General features: G+C 33.8%; 1 protein-coding gene across 21 annotated transcripts in view; it reads left to right on the forward strand.

The window, feature by feature from the left end:
• Window positions 1–12,181, forward strand: part of STAG2 (STAG2 cohesin complex component) — a 136,940-nt gene that overhangs the window by 79,722 nt on the left and 45,037 nt on the right. For all 21 annotated transcript variants that reach the window (XM_072744209.1, XM_072744219.1, XM_026017871.2 and 18 more), the window contains 6 exons: window positions 2,923–3,127; window positions 5,467–5,618; window positions 7,640–7,713; window positions 8,817–8,940; window positions 9,752–9,850; window positions 9,945–10,024. In XM_072744209.1, coding sequence (XP_072600310.1) covers window positions 2,923–3,127; window positions 5,467–5,618; window positions 7,640–7,713; window positions 8,817–8,940; window positions 9,752–9,850; window positions 9,945–10,024 — 734 coding nt within the window. The remainder of the gene's footprint in view (window positions 1–2,922; window positions 3,128–5,466; window positions 5,619–7,639; window positions 7,714–8,816; window positions 8,941–9,751; window positions 9,851–9,944; window positions 10,025–12,181) is intronic.

Here is a 12,181-nt window from a genome sequence, read left to right on the forward strand (position 1 = left end):
GGCTCCCTCAGTAAGTGGAGCACACAACTTTTGATCTTGGGGTTATGAGTCCGAGCCCCATGTTGGGTATTGAGATAATTTTTTTTGTATTGAGATAATTTAAAAACAAAATCTTTATGTTTCAAATATGAGTAATAATAATACAAATAAAAAGATACTACCTTAGACTTGAGTGAATCCTGTATCACAGTGATGCTTTTGAAGTATTGTTACCAACAAAGACATATTTAGATTTACTATAATGTAAGCTCCTGCATGGCAGGGATTTTTGTTTTGTTTACAGCTGCATTCCAGCACCAGCAGCTTTACTCTTCAAAACTTGTCACTGAATTTTCAGGTAGAAAGTCTTGTCCCATTTGAGTTTTACTTGACCATTTTTTCCTTGCTTACTCTGATGAAGGAGCTTTCAACTATCATTCTAAAAGACAGACAATAGTTGTTTAAAAAGGTTTGATGATCACTAAGTGCTATTAATCAATCTCCAAGTATTTACGAGGTAATTATGAGTAATGGTATTATAGTAGTCTTCCCTCTTATCCCCGAGGGATACATTTTAAGACCTCCAGTGGATGACTGAAACCACACATAGTACCAAACCCTATATATATCGTTTTTTCCAATAGGTACATAACCTGTGATAAAGCTTATTATATAAATTAGATCCAGTAAGAGATTAACACTAATAATAAAATGTAACAATTATATAATAAAAATTATGTGACTAGTTTCTGTCAAAATATCTTTTGTACTCACCATTGTGATGATGTAAGATGATAAAATACCTACATGATGAGATACAGTAAGGTAAATGACATAGGCCTTGTGACATAGACATAGTGTTAGGCTCCTTCTGACAATACCTTAGGAGGAGGATCATCTGCTCTGGGACAGATTGACCGTGGGTAACTAAAATGTGGAAAGTGAAACTATGAACAAAGGACAATGGAGGGGGGGGCATGACTACTTTATTTTAACTTAGTAATATTAGATGTTTTAGTGAAATCCTTCTTACTAAAAGGAAACAGCTATTTAAGAATCCTAAAATCTGATTTGTGTCACAAATCAAGTTGCTGACAGCAATTAAGATGATACATTTCAATGTAGTCACTAAATGATTAATTCAGAGATTATGGAAGAAAACCTTTTTGTGTGATATTAGGATCTTATATTTTTTAACGATTTTATTTATTTATTTATTCATGAGAGACACAGAGAGGAAGAGAGGCAGAGACAGAGGCAGAGGGAGAAGCAGGCCCCCTGCAAGGGGCCCGATGCAGGACTCCATCCCAGACCCTGGGATTATGCCCTGAGCCAAAGGCAGATGCTCAACCGCTGAGCCACCCAGGTGTCCCCAATATTAGGATATTATTCTCAGATGAGAAATAATAGTTCAGCTTATATATGGCATGACTTAAAATTAAAACATATATTGTTCTAATGACAAAATAATAAGAGGGGTGCCTCGCTGGCTCAGTTGGTAGAGCATGCAACTCTTTATCTTGGGGTCATGAATTCAAGCCCCACATTGGGCATAGACTTCATTTTATTTATCTTTTAAAAAGATTTTATTTATTAGAGAGGGAGGGAGAGAGGGAGAGGGAGGGAGAGAGAGAGAGAGAGAGAGAGAGAACACACACACACACACACACACACACACACACACACACGCATAAGTGTGGGGGAGGGGCACAGAGAGAGAGGGGAAGCAGCCTCCCCTCTGAGGAGGGAACCTGACATGGGGCTCAATCCCAGGACCCTGAGATCATGACCTGAGACAAAACCAACAGTCAGACGCTTAACTGACTGAGCCACCCAGGTGCCCCTAGAGTTTACTTAAAGAATACACACACACACACACACACACACACACAGTTTTATATATATATATATAGAGTTTTTATATAAAGTTTATATATACAGTTTTTTATCTATATAAAGCTTATATATAATATATATGTAAAATGGTTAAAATGGTAAAAAAAATATGTATATGTAATGGTTTAAAAATGGTTAAACTGTACTAATAAAATGGTCTTAAGTCTCTAGAATACTCTTAAAAGTAACTCTTTTAGAAGTTCTGTGTAGTATTGGCCTGTGTTTTTAAGGATTTTTTTTAAGAGAATTCATTTATTTAGATAGAGAGCAAGCTACGGGGGCGGGGCGGGGGAGAGGGAGAAAATCTCAAGTGGACTCCCTGCTGAGCACGTAGCCTGACTTGGGGCTCCATCCTACAATCAATGAGATCATGATGTAAGCCGAAGCCAAAACCAAACGTCAGATGCTCAATTGACTAAGCCACCCAGGTTCCCCGTTTAAGGATTTGTTTTTAATGATTTATGGAGATTCTCAGTATAACTTCATTGGAGAATGCCCCATCTTTATATATAAAACTTGAGTACTAGTGTTTCCAGGCTGTACTAGCTACATTTCCATTTCTTTTTAAAATTATGTCATTGTGTAAAAAAAAAATGTCATTGTTGACCATTTGATGTTCTTGAAACTAATGAAAATATACATTGTAATCTTTTGATTATAAATCATACATCACTTAGACTGGTTGAAGTATGATTTTATTGTTTTGAGTCTGTTTAAAAATATAACATTGGTATGCTTTTGTATTAAGGAAATTTAGTAAGTGTATCTTTGTTTATAATGTTTTGCTTTGATGAAAGCTGCTTTTTAACTTGGAGTAATTGGTATATATTTTTATTTGTTAGATTGAATTCAGAATATCCATTTTGGTCTTAAAGAGCAGAAGTGTTCAAGGGTACCTCCCACCTACTTTAAGGATTTATTGGAGAAGAAAAGTGGGGTAAAAGAGGCTTTTTTTAGCTTCTGCCTAGGTAGGGTATTTCATAAACAAGTGAAATTTTATTAAATCATTGTTTTAAATGAAATTGCTGTTTAAAATTTTTGTTTTAGGATAGTGGAGACTACCCACTTACCATGGCTGGTCCTCAGTGGAAGAAGTTCAAATCCAGCTTTTGTGAATTCATTGGCGTATTAGTACGGCAATGTCAATATAGTATCATATATGATGAGTACATGATGGATACAGTTATTTCACTTCTTACAGGATTGTCTGACTCACAAGTCAGAGCATTTCGACATACGAGCACCCTGGCAGGTCAGTATTTAGAAATTTTTTATTTGCATATTTCCTTAGATTAGAGACGAAAATGATTTTCACTAAAAGAAATGAAATAATCATTACTCACTAATTAATTTTGCTTATGGAGTAATGACTAACAGGACACTATCCCCTGTCCCCCTGTGAATTACTGGGATTGGAATGATACTATCAGTTTTGATTCTGTGAAGGTATACTATAGTTAGTATATGGTGATTTTCTTATGTTATCTCCATTTGATTACTATGCCACAGAAAGGGAAAGAGGTGGATAGTAATGCATTGCATCTTGAAAGATGTTTTACCAAGGAGGATATTGATAGCAATTTAGGGGAAATCTTCAGTCATTTTGGATATGTAGTCCTCATGACCTTATTTTATCTCTAATATGAGCTGTCCCTTCTGGTTTGATGGTCCCTGCAGGATGATGTTTACTCTTTAACCACACCACAAAAATGGATTTTTCTTAATGTTTCTGAGTAACCTTAGACTGAGCTAAATTCTTTACTTTTTGAAATGGATTATGTTTTTAAGCCTCATATAGTTCTAGGACAGTGATTTTTGGTGTTGGTGTTTATAAAATCTTTTGGTTTCTCTTCTGTGCTAAAGGTAAAATTGTTGATACGTGATTACTGAATATGTACTGTTTGGTTTCAGCTTGATAAAATCAACTAGGCACTCAGTATTACAGTAGTATTATAAGCCTTAATGGTAGAATATATTGGTTTATAAAAAAAATTTTCATTCTCTAAGTGTGGGGATGTTTTTTCCTTTAGAATATTTTCCTTAAGAATTAAAGCTGTACTTTTGCTAAGTCCTCCATTTTCATAAAATAGATTATAGGTAATCTGGGGGAAGTGATTGGAGGAAAAAGTGCAGGCAGTCTTACTATAGGATTTTTGTTTTTAGATTGGAAGTCACAAAATATAAATGTGATCTTGTTCTATGAACTTACCATTTAATGTTAACTTGGTGGCTTAAAGTAAATTAAAATAAGTATGATGGCATAAAGTGAATAATTTTAGATCAGAATTACAAACTGGTTTGCTGAGGGAATGAAATAGCTCTGAAGAGAAAGTTGAGAAGCCCTTTTAAAGGGACCCAATAGCCACAAATTAAGATTTGGTTTTGTGTTGTTCTCTTATGCAATGAACCAGATCTGACATATAGTCTGGAGTAAACTAAAAAGGCGTAAAATGGTGAGATGTTTCAATTAGTTAAGTTTTAAATCACAGACAGTTTTGTCTCAGGAGCAGGGGTTCGGTAACAGAAGGTTGGGATCTGGAGGAAGTGTAATAAAACGTACTTTATTGAGTGATACTTTTCTTTGTACGTTGACTTTTCATTTAGATCTATACTACATAATTTCACCATTGTCTTTATGCTGGCAATATAATAAAATAAAATTAAAGGAAATCAGTAACTGATGAAATTCATTTTTACATATTGTAGTTTGATATGAAACACTCACGTTCCCTGTCCTTTTGGTAACCAAGATAGCTATGTGACTGCCGTAGGAACCAAAATTTACTGAGAAGGTGAATTATGATTTCTGACAAAGATCATTGTAGGGGACACATTTTAGACTAGTGGGATTTGAGCATAGTCAGAAGTCACATCAGTTTTGAATACTGCTTTAACTACTTATATGAACTGTGTAATCTCAAGGAAATTATTTACTTTTTTCTTTTTTTTCTTTAAGATTTTATTTATTCATTCATTAGAGACAGAGATGGGGGGTGGGGTGGGCAGAGGCCTAGGCAGAGGGAGAAGCTGACTCCGTGCAAGGAGCCTAATGTGGGACTCAGTCCCAGGATCACCCCCTGAGCAAACACTCAACTGCTAAGCCACCCAGGCTTACCTCCCTTTTTTTAAAAAAAGATTTTATTTATATTAGCATGAATGAGGAGGAGGGGCAGAGGGAGAAGGAAGATTCCCCACTGAGCAGGGAGCCTGATGCAGGGCTCAATCCCAGACCCTGAGATCTTGACCCTAGCTGAAGGCAGGTGGTTAACCCACTGAGCCATCCAGGCTTCCCCTGAGGGAAATTTCTTAATCTCCATGAGTTTGTTTCCTCATGAATGGAGTGGAGATGATACATAACTTTGAGGGCTCTTTGTAAGGATTAGGAGGAGATAATCCACGAAAAATACTTAACATAGGTAACTGACAAAGTGAGTATTCGGTACACATTTGCTGTCATTTATTGTCATTTGTAGCAGCTGTATTTTTTTCTGTTAGAAGCAGAACAGCTCATCTTATTTCTCTTAATTTGAGATTAAATTGTAAATTTTTGCATCTGTGAGACTAATTTCAAAATTTTCCATTTAAAAATAGCTATGAAGTTGATGACTGCTTTGGTGAATGTGGCACTAAATCTTAGCATTAATATGGATAATACACAAAGACAGTATGAGGCAGAACGGAATAAAATGATTGGAAAACGAGCCAATGAGAGGCTAGAACTCCTGCTACAGAAGCGGAAAGAGGTAAACTTTTGTATTGAATATTTGAGCTGTTAATCCATGACCAATTTTGACCTTAGTTACATGTTTGCTAGTTCACCAGATAAATTTTTTGGAAAGATTTAAATTTACTATTTCAAGTTGTTTAAATATCTAGTTTTGTTGAGTATCCATGCCAACAATACCTTTTGTGAATATTTTCTTTCTGTGTAGACTAGGATTAAGAGTTCAGGGTTTTTGATAATGTCCTGGGCCAGTCAGAGAAGTTGTTTTAAGCCTTAGTATTATTCATCTCTGCCATGAAAATGTCTCTCCTAACTTCTTCCTTGAGCTTGGTGTCACAATGAATTCAGGTTTCACTTATGTGACACCACTTTGAAAAATAACTTATAGGCTATTTATGGTGTCTCAATTACTGCCCTTTTTTTTGGTAGTATGGTGGCAGTTGATTAACATGACTGACCGTCAGATTTAACTTTGAATGAGGAAGACATTTTTCATCCTTATACTAAATAATACTAAATAAAAACATCTTTTTTAGAGGGGGGAGGGGCAGAGAGAATCTTTTCTAGTTTTATTATTATTATTATTATTATTATTGGAGGGAAGAGAGCCAATCTTAAGCCTGTTCCACACTCAGCATGGAGCCTGATGCCGAACTCCCATCTAACAACCCTGAGATCATGACCTGAGCTGTAATTAGGAGTTGGAAGCTTAACCAACTGAGCCACTCGGGCAACCCCTAAAAAAAAAAATCTTCCAATGTTGTGTTTGTGACAAATTCCTTCATTAGTGACACAGTATTTTGCTGATATTGGTGATATTCATGTTTACTTCTAAAAGGTAGAATCTGATGTTTCAAAAATGTTAATAATGCATTTAAGGTAGTATTTGCCATGGTAATCCAGGAATTACTACTTGATTTTTGACATATTTGGGGTTGATAATAGCCATAATTTTTAGTTGGTTATTTCTGAGATAGTTTTTTAAATGCTCTGACTCAACAAAAGCCTAAAAAATCTGTTCCATATTTCCCCCCTACCTAAATTCCTCATCTTTTTGATACAGTTTGAACTGAAGAATTGACCTTTTTGCCTTTTAACTTAGTTAATAAATTTAATCGGATGATTTATTAGGTAAACATAATGCATGTCTTACACCTTGAAGTTATGGCGCAATTCTTACATATAAATTTAAGATTGTGAGCATAGAATGAGTGGATAAAGGTAAAAGGATTTTGAGATTAAAATTCCTGTGTAAATACAAGATATTGATACTTCTTTCTGGGTTAGAGTTAACTTTTTGATCACCTTGTACTTTGACTATTTGTGCTAATGAATATAAGAAGTGCATGCCCTTGTTAGCAAGAATATACTCATGAAAAGAAAACATTTTTACAAAATTGCAGAATATAATCTAAGAGCTGTTTGATACTTTGTGAAAGATTTTTCTCCTAACTCTCAAACTCTGAAACAATTTTGTCTTAATTATCAAACTCTGAGTTGAAAATAATGGGAGTAGATAAGTAAGCCAAGATTTTGGAATGTTTACTTGATTATTTAAGGTGAGCCTTGTTTCCTTCAAAAGAATTTAGCAAGGGTAACTTTTAACCAAGTTACTTTACTAAAACCTCTTTTGTTCTTGAGCAGGCACAAAAGTTAACATTACTTTTCTTTTTCAGATGATAATGACCAAGATAATGAAGTATTGTTATGCTTTTATGATGAACATATATGTTATATAATAGATGAAATGTGTTGTAATAAATAACAGATTTTTATGTCCCTTTTTACATGGAAATTTGTGAGCCTTAGAAAAGGCTAATCTACCAGCTAAACGTTAAAAGCCAAGTCAAATATTCCAGGTATCAAGGAACTTTAGCTACCTGACCTACAACAGCTGTTAATATTTCTGTGTGGTTACTGTTGTCTAGTAGAATTAAGAATTAGACGTAATCACCAAAATACTGGAGAAACCTGTATTTGTACTTGTAATAACTTTTTGTATTACGTTATAATTGAAAAGAAATAATGTATTCTTTTCAGCTTCAGGAAAATCAAGATGAAATAGAAAATATGATGAATGCAATATTTAAGGGAGTGTTTGTACATAGATACCGGTAAGTCAGGACATTTTCCTATGTCATTCTTAATTCTAATCCGTTTTGGATACTTAATGGTTTAGGCAGGATAAAATAGTGGAAAGAGCACTGGAATAAGATCAGTGTTACAAGATAAGGTCTTCCACTGATTGAGATACTTTTGTCAGGTTATTTAACTGCTCTGAACTTGATGTTTCCTCTCTGAAAAATAGGGTAATATGCTTGACTTGCTGCCCAGCAGATGGAATCTACTGTAATTAGGAGCTAGGGCACAGAGTACTTAATTGCTTTTGGATGTACTATGTTAGAAAAACTATACATGATGGTTCTGGATTCTTCTCTGTCGTTTGCATGTTAGCGGGAAAGTTTGGATACATTTAAGTATTTTACTGTTTTGAATAAGCAGAGGAAAGAATTAGATAATCTTATCATTTCTGCTGTAACCGATTCTTTGAATGTCAGTGGTGGCATTTTTATTTCAACTTCTCCCTCACTTCTCAACTTGGCAGTTACTGAATCACTTCCTTTGTAATGTTCTTTGCTCCTTTCTTACCTTTTTGTTTTCTATTATCACCATTTACCTTAGTCTATCCTCTCTCATTATCATACCTAGAGATTATTGAAGTTTTCCTAAAACATTCTTTTGTTGTGTTACCCCTCTGCTTAAAAGTCTTAAATGATTTATCATTACCTACAAGATGAATTCAAAATAATTTAGTCTGATACTTTAAACCCAAATGAAGCTTGGCCTCAATGTTATGTGTGACGAATTCTCTTCTGGAAAATTATATTCTAACCAAATAATGTGCCTGCTGTCTTCTGAACACGGCTGCCCAGCAGGTGTGAGCAGAGGCTGAAATATGGCATAGTCTAAAAGATGGGGATCTGATTCTCTTCGTAATTTTATGTAATTTTAAATATTTATGTGATGATAATTATGCTTTACCAAGTTATCTGTAAGCATTCAGAGGTCATGCCTCAGTTCTACCTTTCAATCCCCAGTAATCTTGAAGATAGCTATGTTCATACTAGGTATGAAGTATTTGGCGTCTCTTGGATAAATCATTAATCCTGTTGTTATAGTGGGACTAATATACATAATTTTTCCTTCCTCCATACAGTGATGCAATAGCTGAAATTCGAGCTATTTGCATTGAAGAAATTGGCATTTGGATGAAAATGTATAGTGATGCTTTTCTAAATGACAGTTATTTAAAATATGTTGGCTGGACTATGCATGATAAGGTAAGATATGCCATTAAAGAATGTTACTATAGGTACATAGTCATGGCTATCTACAACTCTCATTCCTAATGAATTATCTGTGTATAGGTATACCTGGGACCACATTCCTATAGGCCTTACTCCTTTATTATTTTTTATCTGTTCCGTGAAAACATGATCTCCATCACATAAAGTCCCTAGATTTTTAAAAATCTTGGTAACTGATTTAGACTTGAGTCTTGAATTATTTTTTGTAGTGAAACAAACATTAGAATCATGCTGGTGTTAGTGGTTAGGCATTTTATTAGAGCAGTAAGAGGAGTGTTCTTAAAGTGTGAGTGCTATACACTTTTTTAAACGTTTCTATCTTTTCTTCTCTATTTATAAACATGTATCTTAGCCAGATTATAAATTACAACTTGGCCTCTGACATTTAAAAAAATTTTTTTGTTATTCTACCTTTTTCTTAGGCTGTCTCTTCACTAGCATTGAAGTTCTTTGCATATATCTTTTACAAATATTACTTTCTGTAAAGGAAAATGTAATGTGAACTATGCTCCTGTCATTCACAATAGTATTGCTCTGAACAAATTTTCAAAAAATTTTCATTTGACCTACAGAATTGGTAACCCCAAAGGTATTTAGTATTAAATGTATGTATTGATTCCTATTTTTGTGTTATCCAAGATGAGAGGTTTTGAAAATGAGAGTTTTGAAGAGTTGTATATAGAACATTTAAAAATTTAAAGTAGAAGATATTATATATGTCTTGAATATTCAGGTTGAAAATATGTAGAGTTTTAATGAATTTTTCTTCTTTTGCTTCATTTAGCAAGGTGAGGTAAGACTCAAATGTCTCACTGCTCTACAAGGGCTTTATTATAACAAAGAACTTAATTCCAAACTGGAGCTTTTTACCAGTCGGTTCAAGGTTAGTATTAATTACTTTAAGTTTAAAATTTATCTGTTGTTTGTAAATATTTTTCTCTTACTTTTACTTTAAAAATCCTTTTTTTTGTCCTTAGGATAGAATTGTGTCTATGACCCTTGACAAAGAATATGATGTTGCAGTACAAGCAATAAAATTACTTACTCTTGTTTTACAGTAAGTATATACTTATTGCATATTGCTAATGTCCAAATATTTAAATAATACATTAGACTACATGGTTTAAATTTATCTGGTTCTAAACTTTAATAACTTAAGTCATGGAATTTTTACAGCTAGAAGTTTAATTTTCTCATGTAAGGTTGAGAAAATGGAAAGAGGGAACCATTAGAGTCAAGAATTTTAAGTGAGCTAGGAATTCATGTGTTCCCATTCTAATGGTCAGTTTCCTTTCCATCTCACTAACTTAGCTGCCTTTGAAATGAAATTAAACACTTGAGTATATTAAATGCACTTACTATATTTTATCACACTTTTAGAAATTAGTATTTGCTGAAAATTTTCTGTAAACTGAATTCAAAACATTTTGTTATATTAAAATGTAATGACGCAATTTTCTTTTTCCTTTTTAAAAAACTTACCATTTTAATTTTTTAAACTTTAAAAAATTTTTAAATTGAAATATAGTTGGCAAATAATAGTAAATTCATTTCAGGTGTACAACAGTGAATCAGTAATTATCTACATTATGAAATGCACACCACAATATGTATATAACAGTATTACTGACTATATTCCATATGATGTACTTTTCATTCTTGCTATTTAATTATTTTATAACTGGAAGTTTGTACCTCTTTACCTCTTAATTGCTTTACTCATTCCCCTACTCCCCTCCCCTTTGGTAATAGTGCATGAGACTTCCCTTTTCTCCACATTCTCGCCAACACTGTTATTTCTTGTAGTTTTGATACTAGCCATTCTGACTGGTGTGAAGTGATATCTCATTGTGGTTTTGATTTGCATTTTCTTAATGATTAGTGATGATCATCTTTTCATTTTTCTGTTGGTCATCTGTATGTCTTTGGGAAAATGTCTGTTCAAGTCCTCTGCTCAGTTTTTAACCAGATTTTTCTTTTTGATGTTGAGTTGTATGAGTTCTTTATAAATGAAAATAGTACAGAGGTTCCTCAAAAAACTAAATATAGAAATATCTTAGGATTCAGTAATTCCACTTCTGAGTATTTACCTGAAGACAATGGAGACACTAATTCGAACAGATACATGCACCCCCGTATTTATTGGAGCATTATTTACTATAGCCAAGACATAGAAGCAACATGAGTGCCCCATCAACAGATGGATAAAGATGTGCCATATGTATATTAATGGAATATTAGAAAAATTTAGTTTTAAATATATTTTAAGTGTAAAGTTTAGTGGCAATTTAGTGTGTTCACCTTCTTGTGAAGCCATCACCATTATCCATATCCAGAACTTTTTATCATCCCATACTAAACTTTTGTACCCATTAAACACTAACTCTCCATTCCTTCCTTCCTGATCAGCCTCTGATGACCACTGTTGTACTTTTTATCTCTATGAATCTGACAATTTTAGGTAATTTATATAAGTGTAATTTTATAGTATTCATCCTTTTGTATCAGGCTTATTTTACTTAGTATGTTCAGAGTTCATTTATGTTGTATATGTATCACGTTTTCATTTACTTTTGAGGCTCAGTAATATTCCATTGTATGTTTATACCACATTTTATTTACCCATTGATCTGTCAGTGGACATTGAGATTGTTAGCATGATCCAAATGACAATTTTGCCAAAGGATATTTTTTAAAACATAGCATGCTACTTTCTGACACTCGTGGAAAAATGCATCATGTAATAATAGCCAGTGAAGTTGTGATAAAAACTAATGAGTGATGGCTGTCCAGTATCATTTTAAGTTGTATTGTAAAACCATAGTAATTTTTAAATTTTGGTACTGGTGTGTGAATAGACTGTGATTACTAGCAGAGAATAAAGAATAGAGACAAATGCAAACCAATCCAGGAACCTAGTATAGGGTGAGGGTAGCATTTCCTATAAGAAAATAAATGGTTTTTGACAGCTAGGTTCTATTTGGAGAAAAATTATTTTTTATTATTTTTTAAGATATTTATTTATTTATGAGAGACAGAGAGAGGCAGAGACACAGGCAGAGGGAGAAGCAGGCTCCATGCAGGGAGCCCGATGTGGGACTTGAAGCTGGGACTCCAGGATCACGCCCTGAGCCGAAAGTAGACTCTCAAACGCTGAGCCACCCAGGCGTCCCATATTTGGGGAAAAATTAAATTGAATTCCCATTTCATCCCT

Source organism: Vulpes vulpes, chromosome X (assembly GCF_048418805.1).
Source record: "Vulpes vulpes isolate BD-2025 chromosome X, VulVul3, whole genome shotgun sequence".
In the NCBI taxonomy this organism is placed as follows: Eukaryota; Metazoa; Chordata; class Mammalia; order Carnivora; family Canidae; genus Vulpes; species Vulpes vulpes.